Below are 26277 nucleotides of genomic sequence, written 5' to 3' on the forward strand. Positions count from 1 at the left end.
CAAATAAAATTTGAATTTGAAGTCCCTGCATATGCTGTAGTGTCCTTGGGTAAGACGCTAACCCCAGTGTCGGTTATATAACAACACAGCAGTGGTGTGTGTGTGTGTGGCGCACCTTAAAAATAAAAATAAAAAATTTACTTTGATTTTGTCCATCAAGTATTTCAAAGCCTTATCCAGTTTGCCATCATGTATGACAATAAAAAGGACGAATTCCTGATATTTAAAAACAGACTCACTGGCTATGTTTGGTCATTTTGATTAAAAATATTACTGGAGATACTGATTTACTTTCTGTTAAATCAGTCAATCCTTTCCCCTAATTAAGTCCTAAAGCACTGGAAGATCATAATTTCTGCTGAGCAGCCCTGACCTTTCTTTTCTTTTCTGTGAAATTATACAAATTGGCCTCTAGAGGGCGGTGCAATAGCAGGTGAAAAAACCGTATAGCAGTTATTAGTGACCATACTCGGGAGATGTTTTGCATCACTTGTGGGAAGAAATAGGTTTACTCTGGGCTTGATCAGACGTCAATAAACACTGTGAAACATGATACACATCTGGCAGTGCTGCTGTCTGCAGAGGGAGGATGTGATGCAATGGAGAGAAAGGGGAGTTAGAGTAGCACAAGTTTCTTTGTAAAGAGATATGGAAGAGAGATTAGGGGCACACAGAGGGAGATGGAGGGATAAGAGGACAGAGGACAGGACAGAAGGGGGTTAAGGAGGCCTCTGTGTTGGAGGCTGTTGGCCCGGATCGTCCTGCTGGAATGTGTGAACTGCAGCAACAACACAGCACAGTTAATCCATGCTGCCATCCCTCCTTCACTCCATCCTCCCACCCCGCTGCAAATGGACTGAGCTGATGAAAACATAACAGGTGGTAAAATAAAAGGACAACAAAAGAAGGAGATGGGCACAGGACAGAGGGTGGGCCGTGCTTACAGCAGTGACAAATACAGCAGGACAATTAGCTTAGGACTTAAATTCTAACATCTGAATGAGCTTGCTGTTAAGTGTTGATTAAACCTAATTTGGAATTTTTGTGCAGATTTTAAAGCTTCCAAACACAGCAGCCATAAAATATTTTATGTCTTTGGCTAATATTTCAGTTTAATGTTGAAATGACATTAATAAAGTGTCAACTTTACCAAAAACAGAAGGTAAGCACTGCTCTAAAAATGCAGGTTTGCATTCATGTTTCAGGAGTTTATTAAGGATTTATGTGGATAGAAATGCATATCATCAGCATGTAAAACCTGCAGACACAGATTAATAACTCAGCAATCAAAATCATAAAAACTTAACAATCAGAAATGATTGTTTTAACTTAATTATCTGTGGATTTCCCTTTAAGACCTCCTGGTTCACCACGAGCAGCCAACAAACACAATTAATCTGATATAACCATCCATTGTGCTATTTTAGGGCGCGTGCCAATTTAGAAACCTGGCTTTGTTGTTACAAGAGATGAGAGGGAGAGAGAGTGTATCCGTCACTGGAGTTAGCAGGTGGGCGGTTTCAATCGCAAACTCTCTGGTGAATTAAACTTACAACATCGGTCTGAAGCATTTCACAACTGATGTCAAAAGTGATCAGAACAGAAATCTACACCACAGCCTAACACTCTAGAAACAATTAGGACACCAACCACATACAACCTGATTCGTGTATCCATATTTAGTCTTGTTTACCTTTTTGAGGTCTCGCTCTTCCTAAAATACTCTGTTTGCTCTCAAAAAAAAGACTATTTCATCATTGCCAATTCTTTATTTGATCTGCAAATAATTAAATGATTAATCTGGTGATTGAATGGATAAAAATGCTGATTAACATAAACACAGATGAGAGAAAGAAAACAGTAACAGTAAGACACACACACACACACACACACACACACACACACACACACACGATTTGAGGTTAACTGGGTTAAATTCGTTACATATGGTGCTGATGTGTATTCCTGTGAAACTGTGTGTTATACAGCGAGCTGACGAACTGAGGGTGCAGAGGGGGTAACATCTAAAGGACAATAAACAATGACCAATCATCTGCTGACCTGTCAGGTGATTAATTATTTGACACTTTGTTTGCTTGCTAACTGCAGCACAGGGTGCCCCGAGGTTCCTCTTTATCTGAAACTGCACAGCATTTTTATCCTTTCCCAATCCCAGAGACAATGTGCGACTTTTTAATTGGCAGACGCTTTTCTGAAGTGTAGCTTTTAACCATCACGCCATCATATGTCATACAAAAGTGAACCAATTATCACCCTACTGGGGATAACTGCAAATAGTGGCAGCAGATTAGCAGATTTGAGCACAAAGAGATGACGGTGATAGTTTTCGCACAGCTGAATAAACGTCAAACAGAAAACTGATTAAACAGAAGTGCGAGATGGTCGAGAATTTGCTCCAGTGTCCTGTTATATATTACGGAGCAAGGAGCAGACGGCTGAGTTTATTAAAGTCCACAGACACAGCTGGTGACGCAAATCTGAAGGCTAGACCGTCCCATTTCACAGCTTTGCACTTCCGACCTATTCGCTCATCAAAGGCCCACGTAGACCGCGAAGGACGATTCATGGATGCCAAAGACAAGCAGCAGTTGTAACGGTTATTTGAATCATTATGTTTTATTTGCTTTAAGCTTATTCTATATACTGAATGAGGGTGTTGGTAAAGTTTCATTTAAAGAAAATGTATTTGTATTTGAAGTGGGGGTGTCCTGACAGTGACCTGTCTGAGTGTATTCCAGTGAGAGTTGTGATTAAAAAAAAACCTACAAATTATAGTTTTGCACTAGTGCATCTAACAAATGAAAGATCACGTGTTCGATCCCAGGAGGAGACATGAATCCATTTAGGGCTGCATTAGCAGAGAATTAAATATGCAGCACTACCTGCTGTGGCGACTCCTTGTGAATAAGGGAGAAGTCAAAAGTCAGATCAAATGGCTGTGCAAATGTTAAACATGTTTTGGTGACTGGTATTCAGGTACAGTCACACCTTCAGGCTTGTCCTGGATACTCCCACATGGCTGCATGCTACAGTTTACAAGCCAACATTAACATGTAATGCTATTTGACCTTTTAGATTAAATTTGTATTTCAAGAACATGTTTTGGGTGGATGGGGGCAAAATCAAACTACATTTCCCAAATCAGGACAATCCTTCCTCTCAGTGGGCGAATTTTCATTTTAGCTTTATTTTGAAGGCTACGTTGACTTGGCACGACTCCCTTTGGCAAAATGTCTTGGTCCAAATTTGTCTGGTTAGAATCATTCACACCTGCTCACTGCACCCACAGGCTCCTGCAGAGTAATCGGAGGTCGAATGCCTTAATCAAGGACAACCCGCTACTGAAAGACGAGCAGACATTTGCTGCAAGCCTCCTCTAACTGTTCTCCTTTACTGGCAAAGCAGAAAAGAAAACAAACAACCACCAGGAAGATTCGACATCCCTCGAACAACTCCTCTACCGTTGCCCCACAAGTATACAAGGTTTACAGTAGCGAGACTTCCTTCTATGACTGCTAATGAAATTGTTAAACCTGCTCTGCCACCAGCGTTTTGCCTCTTACAAGTATATCAGAGCTGTGAAAGATGTCAATCATCTCCTGGCATGTTAGTCATGTCTGTGTGTATGTGAATACTGGCAAAGGTCAAATAGTGAGCTTGAAACATATGCATGCTAAAAACCAAACCAAACCAAACAAACAAAAAAGAAACACACATAGAAACATGCTGAAGCTTGACTCCGAGCGACATAAGCCACACACGCTGCTGGACGGTTGGTGTTTAATTTAAATGGAGGTTAACGTGGGAGGGAGGAGAGAAAGAATAGAAACAGAGGGAGGCAGAGGACAAACGCGAGAGGTGTAAAGTCTGCCGGTGCTCTGATCAGACCCGTTTTCCTGGATCTGCACTGACCGACGTTAAGCAAAAGCACAGTCATGACATGAAAACATCATGAAAGCAGAGCACTTTCATTAGCCGTCCACCAGTGCTGGTTTATTAGGTATCAAAGTCATTTTTTTCAGATTTGGGATATGAGAAGAAAGTCTTTCTTAAAAGTCTCAGTCAGATCTGCAGTAAAAACTGTCTCAAACCTTAATTACGAAACCCTCTTAAGCTCCTGTATGAGATAAAAGCTCAGACTTTCTGCTCTAGTCTGCCCAAAACAAAGTGAGTGAGAACCATAAGTGACACTAGCCTCGTGGTGATCAAACCACTGAGAATACATTTTAAGAGCAGTAACATTATATTTCCAGAAAAAAAAAAAAAATCTTTAAATGTTGTTGTGAGCACTCTGTACTATTAGGAACTATATTCTCTCTGGTGTTTATCTCTTACATATCTTGATACTCACTGGACTTCCATAAATCAAATTCTTTGACACAGGTGAATCAGTCTTATCTGCCCTGTTGCACAAAATGTTTTCTTTCTGACGTGCTTCATTGCTCGAGGACTCTTAAGAAAGGCTCAAGGAGTAGGCAGGTGCACTGCTTTAAAACACAAGGGAAACATTTAAGAGTCTAACTGTAAAAATGAATGCAGCACAGAAACACTTTCATGCCGATCATCTTTTTTTAAATAACCAAAACTGTAAAAAATGACCATGTTACTGTGTGAAGCAAACGATTATTTATTTAAAAATCTAGTAGAAGTCAAACTGGAAATTGCGGTCAAGCTGTGGATGAAGGAATTATGCATAAAACACGTGTATATTTAGCAGACCTGCAAAAAGGCCGAAAAGATTGGCTTTGAATATTTCTCCCCTAAATATTAGTTTCAAACAGCTAGTACATTTTCAGCCAGCAACTAGCTGAAAATTAAGGCCCATCTCAGGCTAAAAGGAACTTCACTGAAGATCACCATTCAAGGAAAGTTTGGAATAATCTTCAGAATTTAGAATGTCTGATCCAGTATTCGTGAAAAGCGACGTTTTAACAATGATTAATTTTTATGTTCATTTGTTTTCTAGTTAATATTTAACACCTTGTCCTTTCACCAAATACATGAAAACCACTTTGATTAAAATTTTCTTCACACACAGTTCCTGAATGACTGACGAGTGATACTTGAGAGGAAAAAAGGAAAAATTTAAAAAAAAAAAAAAGTGTCCTATAACAGTTACACACTTCTCTTTGTCTCAGAGACGGAGCCTGTCCTTCCAAAAGGACAACAGAAACAATTGTCACTACATGGAGCTCTCACAGGCCATAATTCATAAACATACACATCATATGGGCCTTACTGCAGAAGAACGAGACCCACAACACAATGTGTTAGTACACCACAATTTGCTTTAGTTTCCGAGGGTGGTAATAAACCTCAGAGCAACACATCTCGTGCTCATTTCTAACTAACTTTGAGCTGTTCAGCTATTCAGCTTAAAGTTCAACGAAGGTGTGTTTTCTGGTTGTGTGTTTTTGCTGAACTGTAGGTGGGTCTTGGCCAAAGTTCAAGCGGCCACGTTAGGACTCATCAGCACTGTGATATTTGTCAGTAACGACAGCTTATGCATCAAACCGATCTTTGTGAACTTGAATGATCATTTATGTTGTGCTGCGACTGCTAAACACTTCAGTGACAAAGCATAGCAATGGCAGTGTCAAGGAAGCAGGACTTCAAAAAGAAAGGAGGAGTCAGTGAAAGTATGACAGCAGAGGTTAAGAGGTTTAAGAGAGCAAGGTGAGAGAGGATGTCCTGGCACAGAGTTGAAATGAGGACCTGATGTCACTAAAGAAACATTTTGAGGACCTTAGAGGACAGACAGGAGGGGCTCAGGGAAGGGCAGCCATCTGCTGTGACATATTTAAGGTTCAGGAAAGAGAAGCAGTTTCAGATACACACACGGCGACCGGAAGCGTTTTATCAGAAATCAGGGGAAGCCCCGCAGCAACTAAGTCTATAGCAGTGTAACAGAGGGTGGCTGCATTGGGTGGCAGAAGTCACCCAATGCAGCTCTAACTGTAAGCTTAATCAAAAATGAAAGTTTCAAGCCTAATCTTCAAATAGAGAGGCCTCCTGAACCCAAATCTGGAGCCAGTTCCACAGGAGACAACCCTCGTAGAGCAGAATATTTATTAAAACCTAATATGAAGTATATCAACAGTTTATTTCTAATTAGCTCTTATTTTTGTACTACCTGCTTTTGTTTCTTATAGTCAAGGAAAATCATTGCTGCCATCTCCACCCTCACTCCTACTTTTACACTCTGGGATTAGGGCTGTGCGATATGACCAAAATCTCATATCCAGATATAAGACATCTATCGTCCCGATAACAAGATATAAATCACAAAAATTTAACATTTTCTGTAAATTCTGTGAATCTCAGGCAGCTCGACTTGCGTGAAGTGTTTCCAGCTGGGCGTGGTGTACCTGGAGTAGCGTGAAAATATATATTTTTAGACATAAGTTGTAACAGCCGCCGTTTTCTTTGTGAGTATTTATTGCACGGCGTGCTGCGGGGAAAAGCCTGTTCTAACGTTTGAGTCTAAGGTTTATTTTTTAGCACCTGACGGTCTTTTTTGCTTCTCATCCGTCAATACTCTGCATACTAGTTCACATGATTCAGTTTATTTTGAAAAGTCTCTTGAGCTTTATTGTGAAAGGTTTATGTGGAAACTAAACAAGTGGACACGCGATGGTTTTACCGTCGTTGTTGCTAACGACAACGCATAAAAACAGGCGCTTGTCCATCTGTAGTGTGGTTATATTAAATATAAGAGAAAGAGAGAACTTTAGGACATTAATATAGCCACTACAGCGACCATCAAAATGATCAAAAAATATTGCCATAAACAGTTTATTTTGCGACACCACGAAACAAACGATAGCGTAAAATGAAACAATAGATGTTTTTATATCGTCATCCGATATATATCGTTATATCGAACCGCCCTATCTGGGATAACATAATGTCTCCCACAAGAGAGAAAACCAATAAACAATATTGCAGCCATCTAGTCACAAACAAGAAGGCATCCCTTACAGGAGGGATGGAATTGTGTGTTGCAGTCACAAAGAAAGGTAAATGCCATTCTGTGTGACTATTACAACTCTGGAAAATAGATTCAGAGGCACATTGAGGTGATAAGGACCCACACTGTCTGAGGATCCTTCCTGCTGTGTAGGTTGCATTTGTGTGAAGCTCAGTAGAGCCCCTGCAGAGGTCTGAGGATTCACTGTCACCGGTTTGTTAATAACTTATAACAAAGCCTGCAGGGGCTCTGCCTCAAACCACACACATACACACACATGCACAACCTGACATTGATTGTGGTGTGTGTGTGTGTGTGTGTGTGTGTGTAAGAGGGAGACTGTGGTTGTGAGCTTTCACGTGCGAGGCCTAGTATGTCCTGCCAGCCTCTTGTGTTTAGTGGTTTGCGAGCATGTGTTTGTCATAAAATGAACTGCTGATGTCAAACTGAACAGTTTCCTCCAACAGTTTGTGCAAACTGATTGACTCACACACACACAAACATTTCCTCAGTGGGATTTAACAGTGTGAGTCAGTGTCAACTAACAAGAAGCTCAACCCCAGCCTAACGTGTCGATGGTGTAGGCTCCATCTCTCGCTCTCTCACACACACACTCACACACAAAGATTGCCTCCTTTTAAGTGTAGGAATATTTCTTATTCTCACAGGACTCCATTTTTCCATCTCTTGTTCACAACAGGAAGGAGCTTCTCTCTAATAATGATGTGATGTAATTACCCTGGAATGTACTGCGTGTACAGCACTTCAGAAACTAGTTTGTCCACGAAACAAATGCATAACAGAGATTTCTCAAAAATAAAATGATCAAACCTCTTGTACAACATCAAAACATAACAGGAAAATTTATACTTGAAATAAAACACCATCTAAAAATGTTCAGATGATGCCTGCACATCTCCTAAAGCTGAGTGAACCCTGCGAACACAACAGAAGTTGGACTCGGGCTGCGATACTGACTGTTTTGTGAGAATCACTAAGCATCTTTATAGACGCATAAATCACTCGGGTCATAAACAAATAGGCTGTCTGCTGACAGCAAGGATCACTGCCAGGAAAACACACACATATGCAAAGTAATCATGTGGACCCTATAAAAGGAGTGGAACAAGTGCAGCGAATTATCATATCTGAGGTTTTTTATTCTCACGAGTCAACCGCACACTGGATGTTGATGTAAACATAAGAGTAAAAAAAATTACGTCTGCATATAAACATACAGTTCAAAGTATGTGCAGTGAGTCAATCTATGAAAACAAGCAGAGATTTATTGAAAGTATTTCTCCCCTTATCTAAAGACGTCCCAAACCGTCTTTGGACTCTGCATTTTGAAGTCAGAAAAGACCATATTTGGATAAGAAGATGGTTATCAGCTAAGGCGAGTGGGCTTGGTCAATGAGTCGTATGAACTGCTGAAGAACAATAATAAAATAGTAGAATTTTACACACAAAAGCAAACTTCATGGACGACCTATTTCAATATGGCAGTCAATGGGACCTCGCATTTAGGGCTCGCTTCAAGTGGCCATTAAGGGAACTGCAGTTTCTGGTACTGACTTTATTTTACAGCCTTGTGACTGAAACAAGCTAAAAGGCACACATTATTTAAGGGGGGGGGGGGGGTTAAAAAACAAAACAAATGCAGAATCGTATTAACCTCCTTCTCAAGTTGCAAAGACATGTCAGATTGTAAAAGGGAAAACGACTGTCTCTCACTTGCTTTATAATCTCAGTAAAACATTCTCATGAGTTTGAAGTCTCAAATGTTAGTTGCAAGTCTTATTTAGTATAGCACAATGTTCATTTTCTAAACTTTGGTCCCATTTAGAGCAAAGTAGACAATAAAGCACAGCATGCTTTAGGCCAGACCTACGCTGAGACTGGCAAGTCCATGACCACATGAGCACGTAATATCCTTGGTTTCTCAATCAGACCAACTTCTCGCTTGCTGCATCTGGTTTTAGAAAACCATTATGGCAGCTCAAGACTTCAAAATGAGACTACACAGATCGGTGGGCGATCTCCTATGTCCCGCTTTTATATAGTGTGTATGGGATCAACTATAGAATCTGGTGTTATGTACTCTGTATTGCTTAATGAGGGCTCGAGCCAGGAAAGTCCGATGTGTCACAATGTGTTGCAGTTTTATTTGGGCAATAAATAAATTAAAGCGGAACCCCGGCGAGTGCAAGCCATTTTTTTTCTTTTGCTTGCACCTGCCCATGTTTTAGTGTGGATGTTGTAGGTTAAGTAATCTCAGCTCTTTCCAAATCCATATCCCTGGATTTTCTTTTTTTTTGGTAACTTGAGGCAACCCATCAAACTTCACAAATCTCTGTTTTGTGTTTGCACACATCAGAAAAGTACTGTACTGTGTACTGTGGGTTCAGCATTACTGCTTGGTCCCTAGTTAGAGGCTTCTGTGGTATCTTTCTATGCAGAAACCAGAGGTGGAAAATTGTAAGCCCCGCATGCTTACAGTAAATGCCACCGACTTATTCCACATGTGGGGTCCACAAAAGCTACAGTATCCGGCCTCCCACCGGGAAAATCTCACAGAGGAGAATGGAGGGGAGAAAGCTGAAATAGATCTCCGGATTAGTGAACCCTGCTAATGACTGTTTGGGAACAATGACATAAACGATCTCTGGGAAATATGTGTGTGTGAAAGAGTGACATTAAGACAATGAAGCGTAGTTTTCCCACCCTTTGGGATTTGAGTGCACGTCTATATGTACACAGAGTGAGTGCAGCAGATGTGCAAAATCAGGGCAAGTTACTTTTTTGTGCGCTACAGTATGGACGTGGAGAAGGAGGTGGTTTTCAAGATGAAAATGGTTGTGTCTATGTCAGTTTTGGGATTGGTGTATTGAAGCAATCTGACAGCAGCGAGTTTGTGATGTAATCAGTTCCTCCAGGCATATAATGCATGTCGTCTAGGACCCCAATGCAGCCCTACTACCGGCACCGCTTGTCTGTCCGAGGTCACTGCACTGTGAAATCTTCTTTTCACCCTTTTAATCAATCAAACCTGATTATTAGGTCACTATTTATAATTACTACTGAATTACAGACGGCAATATGGCAACACATTCCCACTGTGGATAAAAGTACAGAGTCATCTAAACATTACACCTACAGGAAATCCAGAAATGAAGCATGTGGGCTAATGTTAACACCAGAGGAGGTTTGAGACTCTGCAGTGTAAATGATGAATCCTCAACATTTGGCAACCCTGCTCTGTCCCTAAATGCTTCCACTTTGGAACCACACCAGTTGAAGTCAACAATAAATTATTTAGGAGAGTAGGAATTTCACAAGCTCCCTTGTTGCCACAGTGCCATCTTATTACAGTACCAAGCTTGAATTGAAACAAATGTTAATTGAAGCAGACTGAATGGAAAGGTACTTGATTTTACAGATCTATGGCAATGAGACTGAAAACACAAATTGCTATTGGTAAGAGGCGTGTGGCCCAGTACTTTTGGGTGCAAATTTCTTTTCATTCCCTATACTACTATACCTTTTGCCACAAGAGTAACAAGTCTTTTCTTGATAAATAGAAGCATGAAACACAGGCTGAAATATTTCATGAAAAATCTGGACGAAAAGCATCGGAAAAATTTGAAGTTTTCAACTGTGCGGTTCATGTTTCATCTCCTGTTACTGCAGGTGTGCCATGAACGTAGCAGCTTATGCCTAGGTAAGCGAATCATATGTCTCTGCTGAGTTTCTTTTTCCCGCCACTGATGTGAAGATGTTGCTTAAATGTTAAACGGTAAAAGCATATTTAAAGCTTTGGGCAAAAATCTTTTCTTCTATGCCTAACTACAGAGATGAACAGCTAGCTTAATTAATCATCATTAATAATTAATTTAATTGTTAATCAAGTAAAGATATACAATATTTTCATTCAACAAATGCTATCTGCTGATAAAACTCTTGTCATATAGAACACCACAGTTTCCTTCAGCAACAGGTACTTCTAAGGTCTTTCTGACACAACAGCTAAACAAAATGCAAAAAAATCCTGGTGCTGTGCTGTCAATGAAGAGTTCAAAGCAAATATCTGACAGCAGAGTGAGCAACTACAGATTTTTGGATTCGGACCAACCATTTTTCCAAATCTAGCCTGAAGCAACAAAGGAGTCAAATACACATGTATTTCCCTGAATCACTGAGTACCTGCAGGATGAGAATGAAGTAGTCGACCGGCTTGCCCCTTTGGTAGATGTAGTGATGGGACGACCGCTTATCGTTCTCATTGAACTTGATCTCCTGGATCACATCGGGGTGACGCAGGATTCGCAGCAGCACCTTGTCTGAAATCTGAGATGGGTTGAACAAGCTCACCTCTGCCGAAAGAGAAAAAGCAGAACAACAGATATTTTACACCATTTATTAGTGAAGACTAAAGGACACTTTTTTTTTAAAATGTAAGTACTCTTAAGTATATAGTCTGACCAAAACAGACCAAGGCATTTCTTAAAATAGTAAACATGAAATTAAACAGTGTTGGTTAATTTCATCCACATGTTAGGCCAACCTATAATTTACAGTCCAGCATAAACATAATGAAAACACAGGTTACTCAAGCTGAGTTTAAGGTGCATCATATGTTACGTTGTCAGTAGGTAGGCCACCAACTATTCAATTAAAGGATCCAGATGTACTTAAATGAAAATCAACAATTCTGAAACTGCAGACAAACAAACACAATATGACACTATTGTGTTACCCATGTGTGGCTCTTAACGCCTGGTGACAGCTGTAAGGTTTAAAGATTATTCAGGTAAGGACGAATTGATAATTACATTTTGTTCATGGTCCAACAATCTAATAAGATTTGTTTTTGCGACACGTTTTTGTCAAAGGATTGTTTTTAAACTAATGTTAGCGTTTGAATAGTTGAATTAACTACAATTGAAACACTTTTTCAATGAAAAATAAATAAAGTTTTATAAAAATAATACATTGTTTTGATAACTAAACACTTGGTTTAAGTGTTTATTGAGCAAAAACGCTGCAGAGATGTTTAATGCATGGTGTCCTTGTTTGTTTGTTTTTTGGCATTCCTTTTTTTTTTTTTTTAAGTAAATGAGAAAGAAGAAGAACTGTTGAAATATATTTGGTTTACATGGATTTCTCAACCGTCAGGCTGTTGCAATCAGAGCTCAGCTGTAAGTGCTTTGGTCCCCACCCAAACTGCAAACAAAGCCATGGTCACTGCACACTGAGAAGTGAGGCATACTGTATATTGCCAATGTTGGAATTCATCATCGGAAAGGCAAACAACCTCCTTTCACTATGGTTTACATAGTTAGTCAGAGTGTTCATCTGTATTGTTGCTGTTGCTGGGATTCAGTGTTTTCAATGATTTCGTAAATCAAAGGTGTAGCTTTTAAATTTTATGTCTACTATTAATGGCTTTTAATATCCTTAAAAAAACCCCAAAAAGCAAAGTCGTCAAGACTGGTGAAGCTAACAGTTATTAGTCCTTAAACCCACACGGAAGCATTTATGTGATAATGCACGTTCTACTGTCTGAAATGTGTCTGTCGACCATCAGTCATACTGCAGGAAAGCAGCAGTGCACAAAGGCATTAGAGACATGTTCTCAAATCTGCTGGGAAAGAATCATTAATGTGAACATAACAAAGAAGGACCAAATAAACATGGAAACTTTAACACATTACAGAGATAAATGGAACAACAAAAAAACTATTCCTGTTTGATGAATCAAAAAAGCAATATTAGACCAAGATCCTCAGAAAGAAAACAAACTAAGTCAGCAGACACTGACGTTATGCCTCCAGACAAAGCAGACGTGAATACCACAGTGTGTGCCAGGGAAGGAAGTGCTATGTCATGCTAGCAGTGGCTAACTGCCAGATGCAGTGGCTAACTGCCCGATGCAGTTAGCCGATGCAGTTAGCCACTGCTTCATATCAGCTAACACACACTTAGCAGATAGATTCCTACGACTTCTCAAGAGATGTGTGTCATTGGTAGCATTACATGCAGCTGGCTAGAGTCTGTCCAGAGTTGATGGCAGGCACAGGCAGACATGTTGATCGGTCTTAAATAGATCCTAAAAGTAAATAAATCACTCATCACTGCATGCATAGACCTGTCTTTCCTGTCAGATGGTCACATGACAGAATCCTTCACTTACCGACATCCCAAAGGTGTTTTTTGTGCATTTCATATGATAAAATAAAATAAAGTTACATTATGATGGTTTTTTTGAAACACATCCATCAAAATGAAGGAAGCCTACCATAAATCTACTGAGTACACGTAACACTGCGATTACTGACAGTGAATGTGTGTCATTTCCTGTTTCCACACTTCCTTTCTCACCTGTAGCCAGGAAACGATGGGCAGCCAGCAGCAGCTGAGGAGAGATCTTCACCTTAGATTCACTCTCATGTTTAAAGGCAGAGAAGTCTCTCTTGTTTTTGTTGGGTGCCACCTTTTTCCTCGTGCGATTATCAGCTAAGAAGAGCAAAAAAAAATCAAAAACAGAAGAAGCAACATTTATTAATGATCAAATCAAATCACTTTTATTGTCACATCACATGTGCAGGTACACTGGTACAGTACATGCGACTGAAATTCTTGTGTGCAAGCTTCACATGCAACAGAGGTGTGTAAAAATACAATAACATAAGAACAGGCAAAGTATAAGAACGGGTAAATCTGAGAATTATATGAATAAATATATGTACAATATAAGAGTGTATGCGCATTACTGAATGTGTATACTAAATATGGATATCTACACGTGTGTGAAATTTACACTTCATTCAGTTAACAGAAACCTGACATTTGTCAGGTATTCATCCCAAAGGTTGAACAGTAATACTTCAAAGATTTAATAGTGTTACTTAAACTGAAAGTTAAGACAAATTTAGTATAAAGTGATAAAGGAAGACAAACAAAAGCAAACTCACTGTAAAGGTCGGATTCATCCAGAATTTCTGATTTGATAATCTCCTCTATGACGTCTTCCAGGGTGACCAACCCCAACACTTCGTAGAAAGGATCTCCTTCCCCCTCGTTGTTCACCTTCTGGACAATGGCCAGGTGGGATTTTCCTAAATCAGAGAATGAGCCTCATTAGTTGGATTATCAGAGGATTACTTTAACCATTCTGTAAGGCATTATAATTAAATCCACAAGAAGAAGGGTTGTAAGAATAGGGATAAAACATCTTCCCTCATTAATCTTCTAAATGTCCTATTGTAACTGATTAAAAACTTATATGAATTTAATTATAGAGTAGCAGGAGAGTAGGAGTAGGAGAGTTGCAACAAAGAGGTGCATGGAGCTCTTTTACCTGATGCAATGATTTAAAATATTACAGACAGTATTAGTACCACACATGTTTTACTCGAAATTCCTTTCTCACTGTTTATGATCCCATGATGTTTGGTTTCTTCTGTAAACAGAGTAAAAAAAGATGAGGGAGGATAGTTTGATTTGGCACTCGATAAACTGCACCATAAATGATGTCAGCACCGCACTGCTACACAAACAGCAGCAGGGAACGATATCAAATCAGAGATGGGTAATAAAGTGAAAATCTAGTTATGATGTCAACAATGTAGTTATGCCTTAGTAATGCTGACATAATAAATTCAGGTTAACAGCTAAATATTGTTTCAGCTCTATCTAACCTCTAAAAAGAATATGCATGCTCACTGGTTCATTCATGCTCTTTTAAACGATCATGCAATATAAAATATCAATATTTTATTTTATTATTGTATTAATAGTTTTTTTTCAGTCATAGTTATTGAGGGTGAAAAAAAAAAACATATTTGCGACGCAACGTCTAGCTTTATCTTGCAACATAAAAGCCCGTCAGAGTCTCGCTATCAAGACAATCATTTCGGAGTATTCCTATCTGATAACAACTTTTTTCTAACATGAACTCCTTGACCCACACCTTTCTCTTGCACCACAAATAGCTTGTTAATGTGTACAGGTCATTGCAGTTAAAGTTAGGTCCGGACTTTGGTCATGAATGTTACTGTACAACATAAGAACACACGTACACAATGAGACATGTGTCCCCTGCTCAACTCCTAAAATGAAGAATCCGTCACAGTGCAGATGGTCACTGGTTGGCAGCAGTGCCAAACAAGCCTTGGGAAGCTCTGAATTATTCACCACCCTGACAGAGAAGCATCAGAGAATAGTAGCAATGGTCCCCAAGTGGGTAAATTCCTTGACTCTACCCAGAAGAACCAAAATTGGCAGGAAAAGTCTCAATGACTGACAAACTCGAGCCTTTATTCAAATAAAGGCATACAAACTCTGATGGCTGACAAAGTTTATTCTTTCCATTGATTGGTCAGTTCAATAAAATGAAGAGGGGGAGAAGCTAATGCTACAAGACAAAAAGCACATAAATAAACCAATAACAGGGGTGGGGGAACTCCAGGCCTCGAGGGCCGGTGTCCTGCAGGTTTAAGATGTTTCCTTGATCCAACACAGCTGATTTAAATGGCTAAATTAGCTCCTCAACATGTCTAGAAGTTCTCCAGAGGCCTGATAATGAACTAATCATTTGACTCAGGTGTGCTGACCTAGCGTGAGATCTAAAACCCGCAGGACACCGGCCTTTGAAGCCTTGATTTGGCCAAGCCTGCAATAAATGTTTTTGAACAGCTAGAGTCCTGACTGTACCCAGCTGTGACGCAACAACCTGAAGAGGGCCCTCAAGACATCCCATAAATACAGATGAAACAATTTTGTTGGGGTGAATTGTCATAAATTTCTCCTTTCTGTTATGCTGGTAAAAAATAGATAAATAAAAGTTTTGATCAGAAGGTTGGTGGTTCGATCCCTGGCTCCTCCAGTCTGCATGTCAAGTATCCTTCGGTGTGGATGTGTGTGAATGTACTTAGAAAACACTATGTATAGAGAAAGTGCTTGTGAGAATGGGTGTGATTGGGTGAATGTGGCATGTTATGTAGAGTGCTTTGAGTACTCCGGAAGAGTAGAAAAGCGCTATATAAGAATCAGTCCATTTACCATTTAACTTACTTTTCCACCCCACATAACTTCAAATCCAATGTGTTTAATAACAACTGGATAGAGATGTGTTATGTCAAAGTTGGACTCAAATCCTTATTTTTCTTGCATATATAACATAGAGATTGACATGCAAATTGCTAGTTTGCAGTACTCCATCTCTCACACAGTCATACACACACAAGCCATTAAGAGATTAGATCTGAGCTGCTGGCCAACAACTCTGACAATTTAATTCCTAAATAAAAGGCGAGCTATCTTTACGGTCAATTAAATAACATTTAAATAACCATCTGCTACACTATAAATACAACATTTATTCACATTTTTCACATAACTTCAAGCTTTTAAGCTGTGATAAAGGATGAAACACTAGAAGAGGCTCTGAATGCGAGAAACCACACAGGTCCATCAGTGGTCTTTGTTGGGAAGCGTGTGATGAATGGAATTTACAAATGACCAGCGATTAAATGTAGACCAAAGGCACTGGGATTTTCCTCTCCGGGAGCATGTCCTTACTGTTTGTCCTGCAAAATGGATGCTGCTGGCACACTGACACACACTTCACAGTCTCAGCTTTGACCTTGCCTGGTTTTAACTCACGATTAAAAATAAAGGAGCTTTGAAGAATGTGTCCCACTAGGCCGGCTTTACAGTAAAAGTCATTGATATGAAGACATGGCAAGTAGGGGTGGGTGGATGATGTCTGTCTACTTATTTTGGATGCTCATGAGGAAGCTCAACATTCAATTCAATTCAGTTTTATTTATATAGCGCCAAATCACAACAACAGTCGCCGCAATGCGCTTTATATTGTACAGTAGATTCTACAATAATAGATACAGAGAACAACCCAACAATCATATGACCCCCTATGAGCAAGGACTTTGGCGACAGTGGGAAGGAAAAACTCCCTTTTAACAGGAAGAAACCTCCGGCAGAACCAGGCTCAGGGAGGGGCGGAGACCGGTTGGGGTGAGAGACGGAAGACATTGTTCAATGTCAGCTCACAGAAATTGCAAGCAGTTCTCATCTTGGCAGGATCTCATCTTGAGTCATCATTTATCTATCACAATATTTTATATGTTCCCTTTTGTGGGTTTCCCACGCAAATTCTTCCTGATTACATTTTCTCAACTGTATGGGAAAATGAAAGAAACAAAAAAGTGTTATGACTGAAAGAAAAAGAAGCCATAAAACTTTGAGTTTGAGGTAATATGAGAGCAGCTTAACTAACTTCAAAAGTAGCTATCCTACCTACTTCAGCACTTCAGTTGTATCTTTTCTTTAGTAATTAACATTTTAGCCAACCTCTAATTAAAATAACAAACTCAGTAGTGTTTTATAGTTTTAAGAAACCTAAATAGAAAAGATAAGCTAATCGCTTTATATTTAGCTCTGTATCAATTACTGGACTGTGCTTGAGTCGATCTGCATGATCTACAGTTCAGTATTATCCTTATCCATCCTACAGTGGACCTTGGTCCCCCCCCCCCCCCCTTTTTACATCAACTCTTTTCTGACTGGCTGCCCCTTGAAAACAGAAGATTTGAAGAGGTGATGGGCGGGGCTTCTGTGCTCACTCAGAGCTGCAGAGATCACCATATTATCTATAACTGTTCTCTGTGAAACTATCCCGAAATATGAGTGGAAAAAATGTTGGTAACAGAGTGGTTTGGGTATTTGAGAAGTATACATTCTTTAGCTGATTATTGCTCTTTCCACAGAAGATCACTGCAGCAATGAAAACAGAAGCACTGTAATGGAAAAAGATGCTCCGTGTGTGTGTGTGTGTGTGTGTGTGTGTGTGTGTGTGTGTGTGTGTGTGTGTGTGTGTGTGTGTGTGTGAGACCCCACACTGTATTGGCAAGTCAATATTTCAGAGGAAGTAGGACCCCAGGAGATACACTTAGCCCCAGTTACTTGAGAGTCACTGGAGAGTCTACAGATATTAACAGACACGAAAAACTTTGCACACAAGGAGGTTCATCCGAACACTGGCTGCTTAATGCATTCATTATCTGAGCTGTGTGAGCTGAGGCTACGGTTAAAAAAATAAACACACGTAGCTACTATCCGTACCATCTGTCTGCCCAGCTGATCTTCTTTTGAGATCTGTCACCAAAAAAAAAAAAAAAAAAAAAAAAAAAGAGGATAACAGAGCAGCATTCTCACCTCAGGCTCCCACAAAAACACTCAGATCTCACTTATCAAATGGTGAATCAGAAATGGCAGCAGAGTGTTTCTAATAAAAATCCATCCCTCTGTCATTGTTTTACACAGAGACACTGTTACATTGAAGTGATAGTTGACACCTTAGGAGCTCCTTGACTTTGACAACTTAAAAACTTTAGACTTTGACTCCTCCCCCCCCCAAAAAATGACTTAAATTATTTTATTTAGTAAAAGTGAAAATACAGCCAGAAATTTCTTCCTGTTAAAAGGGAGTTTTTCCTTCCAACTGTTGTCAAGCGATGCTCTTAATCTGATTGTTATAGTCTTTCCTGTATTATTTTAGGGTTATATTGCACCTTACAATATGAACTGCCGTGAAGCAATTGTTGTTGTGATTTGGTACTATACAAATTAAATTAAACTAAATTAAAATTGAATTGAATAAATAATACAACAACCATGGGAAAAACTGAGGTTAACTGAGTTTCTCATAGTCTTGGACATGTGAAAATGGGGTGGCAGAGAACAAACTCTGAATTCAGTGATTTACAAGTGACTAAACAGATTTAGCACTCAGCTATTACAGGTAACAAGGTAATTTCTTATGCAATATCGATAAAAAAGTGTCAGTACCGTTCAAATCTATGCAATATTTATTGGACAAGTGTACAAATATATCAGCTACCAGCCCAGGTTGGTTTTTCTGGACGTTTTGTCTTTAACTTTGCTAATTTAGTGATTTACCCTACCCTGAGAAATCACAATGGTTAGCTTATAAAATGCAGTTAAGTAAATGTCTAGCCAGTGCTGTGTTGTGGAGACCTTGTTTGTGTGGTTAAAGTTAAGTGCTGGTAAGTGAATGTCACCCACCAAATGGCCTGTTCAAAGAAAATAATCCAATAGACAAGACAGTGAATTCTTTCTCACAAAGAACAAGTGTGTCTGCAGCTTTTATTTTCAGCTTGTCCAGTGGCTTTGAAAATGCCATTTACTTGCAGCACTAAACGGATGAACCTCGTTATTAAAAAAAAAGAGAAAACAATAAAAAAAAAAAAAACAGCTAGAACATAATATGTCCTCAGTCATTTGAATAGGACGACTGCAGGCTACAAAGCAGGAGACTGTTTTGATAAATCTGTACCCTCCAAAAAACCCACCACAGCCAGATGGTGTAAATTCTTTTTGAGCCTGAGAAAAAACATTAATCACAGACATTCTCTAGAACTGCAGATAAAGTAAGCAAAGCATGCGAAAGCACAGGAGGAGAGCTTGCTAAAACAGGAACTGAGAAACAATCTGACCTTTACCATAAGAACTGAGCTCTGCTCAACTATTAACTGCAGCTTCTCCCTTTTTTGTGGAGCACTTCCACAGCATTTAGTACCAAAGTGTTTAATGCAGCTGCTCTATTTTCATACGACATCTGAAAATTAGTTTGCTCTTATCAGTTTGATAGATCACTAATTAAACTGAATGTATCAATGGCGTTCACACACACACACAGTCCCAGCAGGTCAGATGACAGTGTAGTTCGTTTCTCTGCCCTCAAGCTTCTATGTCACCAGCCTGTAAACCAGGCCTGCTTGTTGACATGAAATATTGGTGACAAAAAGATGAGGGGGAGAGCAATGAGAAAGGAATGCCACACTTATTCTACCCACACACAAAACACACCCCACCACATATCAGCAGGACCACAGCCAACAACTTCAAAACATATCCACTGTGAGAGGCTGAAACAAACCCGGACGGCAGCAGACGCATGTACGCACTAGTTTTAATGTTACTCTTATTATTCTTTCTGGGTCACAAAATAAACGTTTAACATATTTTCAGGCGAGAATGTAGCTGTGTAAACCTCAAATATCGGCTCAGTTTATCAGGACACCACATATTTTCAAAAGCGCTCCGACGTTTTCGGAGACATCTGTTACCCACTAGCTCGTTAGCGAGCCGGGCGCTAGGCTCACTAGCGCCGTGAGAACACCGGACTCCCCGCAAATCGTTTTCAAACCCACCGCTGTCTTTCGCTACTCAGGTTAAATATATATATGAGTCACTTATGTTATTGTTTGGCTTTTTTTTTAGTATTTTATTTGTTCCTGAGTAAATCAGTTTGTCTGAGATTAAAGTTATAGTTTTTACACAGCTGAATAAACATCAAGCAGACAACTGATTATCAGAAGTGTGAGATGCTCCAGAATATACTCCAGTGTCCTGTTATATTTTAGATAGCAAGGAGTTTATTAAACTTCACCGAAACAATCTGCATTCACACATGCATACACTTGCTCGTTATGTGGGACAGGTCAAACTCTTCAAACCCGTTTTTCCAGTTAAAACTGGAACCCCGTGCAGATAGAGCTACTGTGATCTTAGGGAACGGCAGGGCTGGAAAGTAATGGCTGCTGAGCATAGCGGATTCTTTTATAAACAAAACCCTCGACAGAGAGACAGAATCTACTTTATTCACCCTCCTGAGCATTTCTACTTTAAGCAGCAAAATTACAATGAAATGCAGCGAATATTAAGAGTGCTTCGCACAGTAAAACAATTTAATCTGGTAATAAACACAAATGGCTTTTAAGTACTGTAGTGTAGAAGATTATTTAAAAATATGACCAAGTGTTGAGACAAATTACTTATGAAAAATAAAAAATAGAATGACATGTTAACTGCTTTCAGACACGATACATGTATCGCCTCTCATCACTGGGCTCACCGCACTATAATTCTCCTGCTCATTATCTTAATTAATACATTTTAATAGCTTTACTCCATGTCTTTCCCCACCTCTCTTTCCCAGTTTCCCTGTCCACTCTCCACCATCCTGCCTTGAACGAGAGATCTATTAAGCTCACTTCAAGCTTTTATTCATAGACTCTACTTGAGTAGTTTTTGCATGGCTCACAGTTCAAAATATAACCCCTATTTATCTCAAACATGAACTTGATGGTACCCTCACTTCATTCATTGTCTGAATGAAATCATTCTCCTGCCTCCCACCCTCCCTTTCAGCCAACTTTGTTCCAATTGGCAGAGCTGAAGGTGTGTTATGCATTAACCCCTTTCTCCAACATCAAACATCTGTGAACATCTGTCTGAAACCAAAAATTAGAGCAGAATAGGGATTATATGAAGATATGTTGAGCTCATCATTTGAATGTTTGGCTGTGCTTAGCATGAGAATCCACCTCGCACATATAGTATATATTTTGTCCCCCCTGCCTGCTGTCGGCTGGATGCCCTGGATGTTCCTGTTGACTACGGAGGATTCATTCTTAAGTTGTCTAAGCTCAAGTTATGCGAATCCTGATCCACACGAGTTCCCAAACCTCACGAAACAACATGTTTACACCTTGCTTGGCACAAGCCTTTGAAAATAATAATTTTCAGAGTGCAAAGGTGACATTTTAGCATCCAGTCTGAAAGCCCCTTCAGGGACGTGATACGTGGGCGTAATGACAGTGGGCACAAAGTAGGTGTCTGTGACTGAAACAGCTTCTTTTGGTGTTCACAGAGTGATGTAATGGGTGAGAATGTCCAAAACTGATTAGAGATTTGGACAGCATCTTCTCAGCAACCAGCTTGAGCGGGACTAGACCAGGGGCTGGCAACTCCAGGCCTCAAGGACCGGTGTCCTGCGGGTTTTATGTCCAACCCTGGGTCAACACACCTGAATCAAATGATTAGTTCATTACCAGGCCTCTGGAGAACTTCAAGACATGTTGAGGAGCTAATTTAGCCATTTAAACCAGCTGTGTTGGGTCAAGGACACATCTAAAACCTGCAGGACACCGGCCCTCGAGGCCAAACTGCACATGAACTTATAACATGCCAAAAAACTCCCAAATACAAACAAGCCGGTGTAATCCAAAACCAAAACCTTCACTCTTCTCATCCAAAACATGTCAGGAATGACAATGTTGTGTTTATTTTACATGCTATATCACTTACGGGTAATTTGAACTGACAGACAAAGCAATCATGTGTGGCTATGTTTGAGACACAATACAATTCTGCTGAGTTGCTCTTTCTTCGTGCTGACTGATATCATTTTGGCAGTAAGCCGGGAAGTGTTGATGTGACACACTTACACGCGCACGTGCACAAAACATATACACCAACTTGGAGTCGCACTGTCAGCACCTCAAGCCACAGCCACAGGGACAAGACAGGAAGAGAGAAAGACGGGGATGGCTGATAAGAACAGAGAAACTCTGTTGATTGCATAAGTGCTGATTAGACAAAACAAAGGTTCTCCACAAGTTCCCTGCCACTTCTGTCTCCCGCTGCAAATAGTGACAATTTTAATGCAGTACATTGATAACGCTTATCGTGTTGTAGTAAGTTTGTTATGACTGCTGCTCCCAAGTACAAGAAGGAACTCTCCATGTCAATTTTAAGCCAGCACAGACAAGGATTTGTTCAAAAGTGTTCATGACGTTTTGACCTTATAGATGTGTAAGAACTTGGTCTCTTTCATAATGGGAACACTGCTCTATGAGAGAAATACGCTTAGCATCATAGCCTAAAAATAGAAAATGTAATGTAAGGACGGGTTTTGAATTCATCTTCCACTGAACCCATTTAACAGATCAAATATTTTCACGTCTGGATGGCTGACTGTCTTTTCGATTAAGCAACCTTTTATGGAGAGAGCCATAAAATGGCTGTAGACCCATCATTCACGTGGGTTTAATCCCCCATAAATGATATTCAGTCACTGTAGACACTAAAGTCAGCTGACAAGCGTGTGAGCGAGTCAAATTCGATGCGTCGCTGTGTGTGCTTGTGTGCATTTACGCTCTGTGACTCAGCAGAACACCTGAGGGTCTGTCTCTTAAAAATAGAAAGCCAAATATTTGTTAACAGATGAATACAGGCACAACTACCTGTTAAAAAAAATGACAGGACTGGAGACTGCAGTTGAGCGCCAGCTGGGTAGTTAGTTGGTAGGTAAATATTTTGTCCAAAAACTCTAACATGGCCAAATATACAGACTTCAGAAGCTAAAGATGGTTTTGTAAACCTCAGCATTACAGTGTGAACTTGTTTGGCTTCGACACCAGTAATCCTCCATTACTGCCATGTTAAAAAGACACAAAATCCTGGATAAATAACAATATTTATCTTACCAAAGGAACCCATTTAGCGGGCAACCGCAAGAAACCACCACCTTGCACATACCCATTTGCAAACTGCAATCAGGTCTGTGTGTGTACATGGACAAGTGCCAAGCATGCACACTTACCAAAAAATAAATAAATAAAAAATGGTGAGCTCTGGCTAGCAGAAAAAGAAAAGGTGCTCTTTTTTCTTACAAAAGACAGAACAGTATGTGCAGCCACCAAATAATAACAGGACCTTTACAGATTTATAGGGGAAATTCAAAATACACGGTACAGTTCAAAATAATTCTTTATTTAAGGGGACTTCATTTTTTATTTTCAATGGATTTGGGGCAACTGGTCTGTTCGCTCACTACCTGAAACGAGTCCTGTCAGAGAACCATTAAAAAGGCCTAGAGACCAGTAAATGAAACACTGGTTTCTATGGAAAAAAAAAAAAAGTATTTGCTGAGAAGTTTGCGAGTTGTTACTGGAGGTCGCAGCTGTCGCTAGTGGAAATCAGGTGCAAAGAGGCAAACAGTGCCGCAGCTCATCTCCGTTTAAGGCCACCCCTTCCTTTAGGCCGGCTTTTTTCTGATCACTTGCATGATTCAAAGATAAGATTTGAACAGGAAGATTGTGGTTTGTCTGAGACTGACATTTGCGGCATATCCTTTTCTCTGTGACATCATACAGAGACAGGAGTACGGGAAAAACTAGCTTGAAATCTAAAACAGTGATTAGAGTAGTCTGAAGCCTGAGCTTTTGGCTCATTAGGATTGCTGACACAAACACTGACCCGATCATTTGAAACCTTGACCACGTTTAATGTGAGCATCCACCGCTGTGGAAAAAAACAACAACAACAACAACAAAGAAACATCAGGGAAAGACTAGTACTCTGCAAAAAATACAGCGAGTGGACTGCTAATGGGTTAAAGTCATTTTCTCTGATGAAGCCCCTTTCCAATTGTTTGGGGTAAGTGCATAAAGGACTGTCCGGAAAAGAAAAGGTGAGTGCTGCCATCAGTCCTGTCTCATGCAAATAGTAAAGCATCCCATTTGTAGGGCTGCTTCTAATCAAACAGAGTGGGCTCACTCACAATTTTACCAACGAACACAGCCATGAATACAGAATGCTACCAAAACATCCTCCGACAGCAACTTCTTCAAACCATCCAAGAACAGTTTGGTGAAGAACAATGCCTTTTCCAGCACCGTGCCATAAGGCTAAAGTGATAACCAAGTGGCTTGGGGAACAAAACATTGATATTTCAGGTCCATGGCTAGGAAACTCCACAGACCTTAATCCAATTGAGAACTTGTGGTCAATGCTCAAGAGGCAAGTGGACAAACAAAAACCCAATAATTCTGTCAAACTCCAACCATTGATTATTAAAAAAAAGAATGGGTTGCCATTAGTCAGGATTTGGTCCAGAAGTTGACTGACAGCATGCCATTGCGATTTGAAGAGGTCTTGAAAAAGAAGGAGCAACACTGCAAATATTGACTCTTTGCATAGACGTGATGTAATTGTCAATAAAAGCCTTTAGGACTTATAAAGTGCGTGTAATTAACCATGATACATCACAGAAACAACCAACATAAAGATCTAAAAACACTGAAGCAGCAAACTCATTTTTCAAAACTTTTGGCTGTGACTGTAAAATATGTAGGTGTCTTAAAGGGGAGGCGACCGTGGTTCAGGTGGTTGGGAAGCTCATCTGTAACCGGAAGGTTGCCAGTTCGATCCCCCAGCTCTCTCTGTCCTGGTCGTTGAGTTCTTGGGCAAGACACTTTACCCTACCGCCTACTGGTGTTGGCCAGAGGGGTCGATGGCGCGATATGGCAGCCTCGCTTCTGTCAGTCTGCCCCAGGGCAGCTGTGGCTACAACTGTAGTTTGCCTGGATCAGTGTGTGAATGTGAGAGTGAATGAATCGTGGAATTGTAAAGAGCTTTGGGTGCCTAGAAAAGCGCTATATAAATGCATTCCATTAAAGTGGACTATTCACATATTTATAGACGTGACATTTAGCAATAAAAGAAAAATATGAATATAATGTAAGATTAAAGTTTGTTTTGTTATGTTATAAAAAGAGTGGGAGAAGACAATAATATTTTTACAACACATAAAGCAAAACGAATGCAAAGGCAGTAAGTAGGTCCAACTTCAAAGTGATTCATAAACAGCATTTAATTAAAAACCAATTTTTTTTGTGTGAATGTCTGTACAAGGTTCAGTTATCTGTACAATTCCAGCTTTTAGTTGTAACTAACAGTCATTGCACAACCTGGCAACCGCTTTCTACAAAACTGCACATTTTTCTAGAACCATAACACTATTTGTATTCCAGTAAACCCAATCTCTACCAGGAGTTACAGGAACTCTTCCTCTCTAGAAAGTCAAAACAAAAAAAACAAGGACAGATGGGAAGAGGCAAAAACTAGGAAACTGGAAAGAACTGGAGGCAGTGATGGGGGGGGGGGGCACAGAGCGAGAAAGCGGGAGACGAGAGACACACCCACCATAAAAACAGGAGTGGGGACATAGGTTTGTTCTGACAGCCCTATCATGTTGAGATTGGGTAATCTTTTACTCAACATCATAAAACATTCCTTAGAGGCTCAAATAGAAGCTGTAAATACTGCAGGTTCCCGGGCTCATGTTCACAGCTATTTCAGACTTTCTCTAATCCACACAGCATCAAAAGCATACGTACAGGCTCGATTACATACATGCACTCACTTAAATCCTTTTTAAATGGTGCTGAAGGTTCTACAAGGTCTTTTAACTATACAAGGCCAAGACCTATTTACTTTTCATTAGTGATCATGATTGATTACAACTAATAGTTTCTCTTTGCCATCTTAAGAAGGATTTGTTGAACACCCCGTGATGTGTGTATGTCTTTGATCACAACTGTATATCCATGTCT

The 26277-nt window shown here is 39.9% G+C and overlaps 1 protein-coding gene across 2 annotated transcripts in view; it reads right to left on the reverse strand.

Annotated features, from left to right (window-relative positions):
- Positions 1–26277, reverse strand: part of LOC113033000 (metal transporter CNNM4) — a 52651-nt gene that overhangs the window by 15382 nt on the left and 10992 nt on the right. For both annotated transcript variants that reach the window (XM_026186219.1, XM_026186220.1), the window contains exons 2-4: positions 13966–14109; positions 13373–13507; positions 11195–11364 (exon numbers count right to left, since the gene is read on the reverse strand). In XM_026186219.1, coding sequence (XP_026042004.1) covers positions 11195–11364; positions 13373–13507; positions 13966–14109 — 449 coding nt within the window. The remainder of the gene's footprint in view (positions 1–11194; positions 11365–13372; positions 13508–13965; positions 14110–26277) is intronic.

The sequence above is a fragment of the Astatotilapia calliptera genome, chromosome 12 (genome assembly GCF_900246225.1).
Source record: "Astatotilapia calliptera chromosome 12, fAstCal1.2, whole genome shotgun sequence".
NCBI classification, from domain to species: domain Eukaryota; kingdom Metazoa; phylum Chordata; class Actinopteri; order Cichliformes; family Cichlidae; genus Astatotilapia; species Astatotilapia calliptera.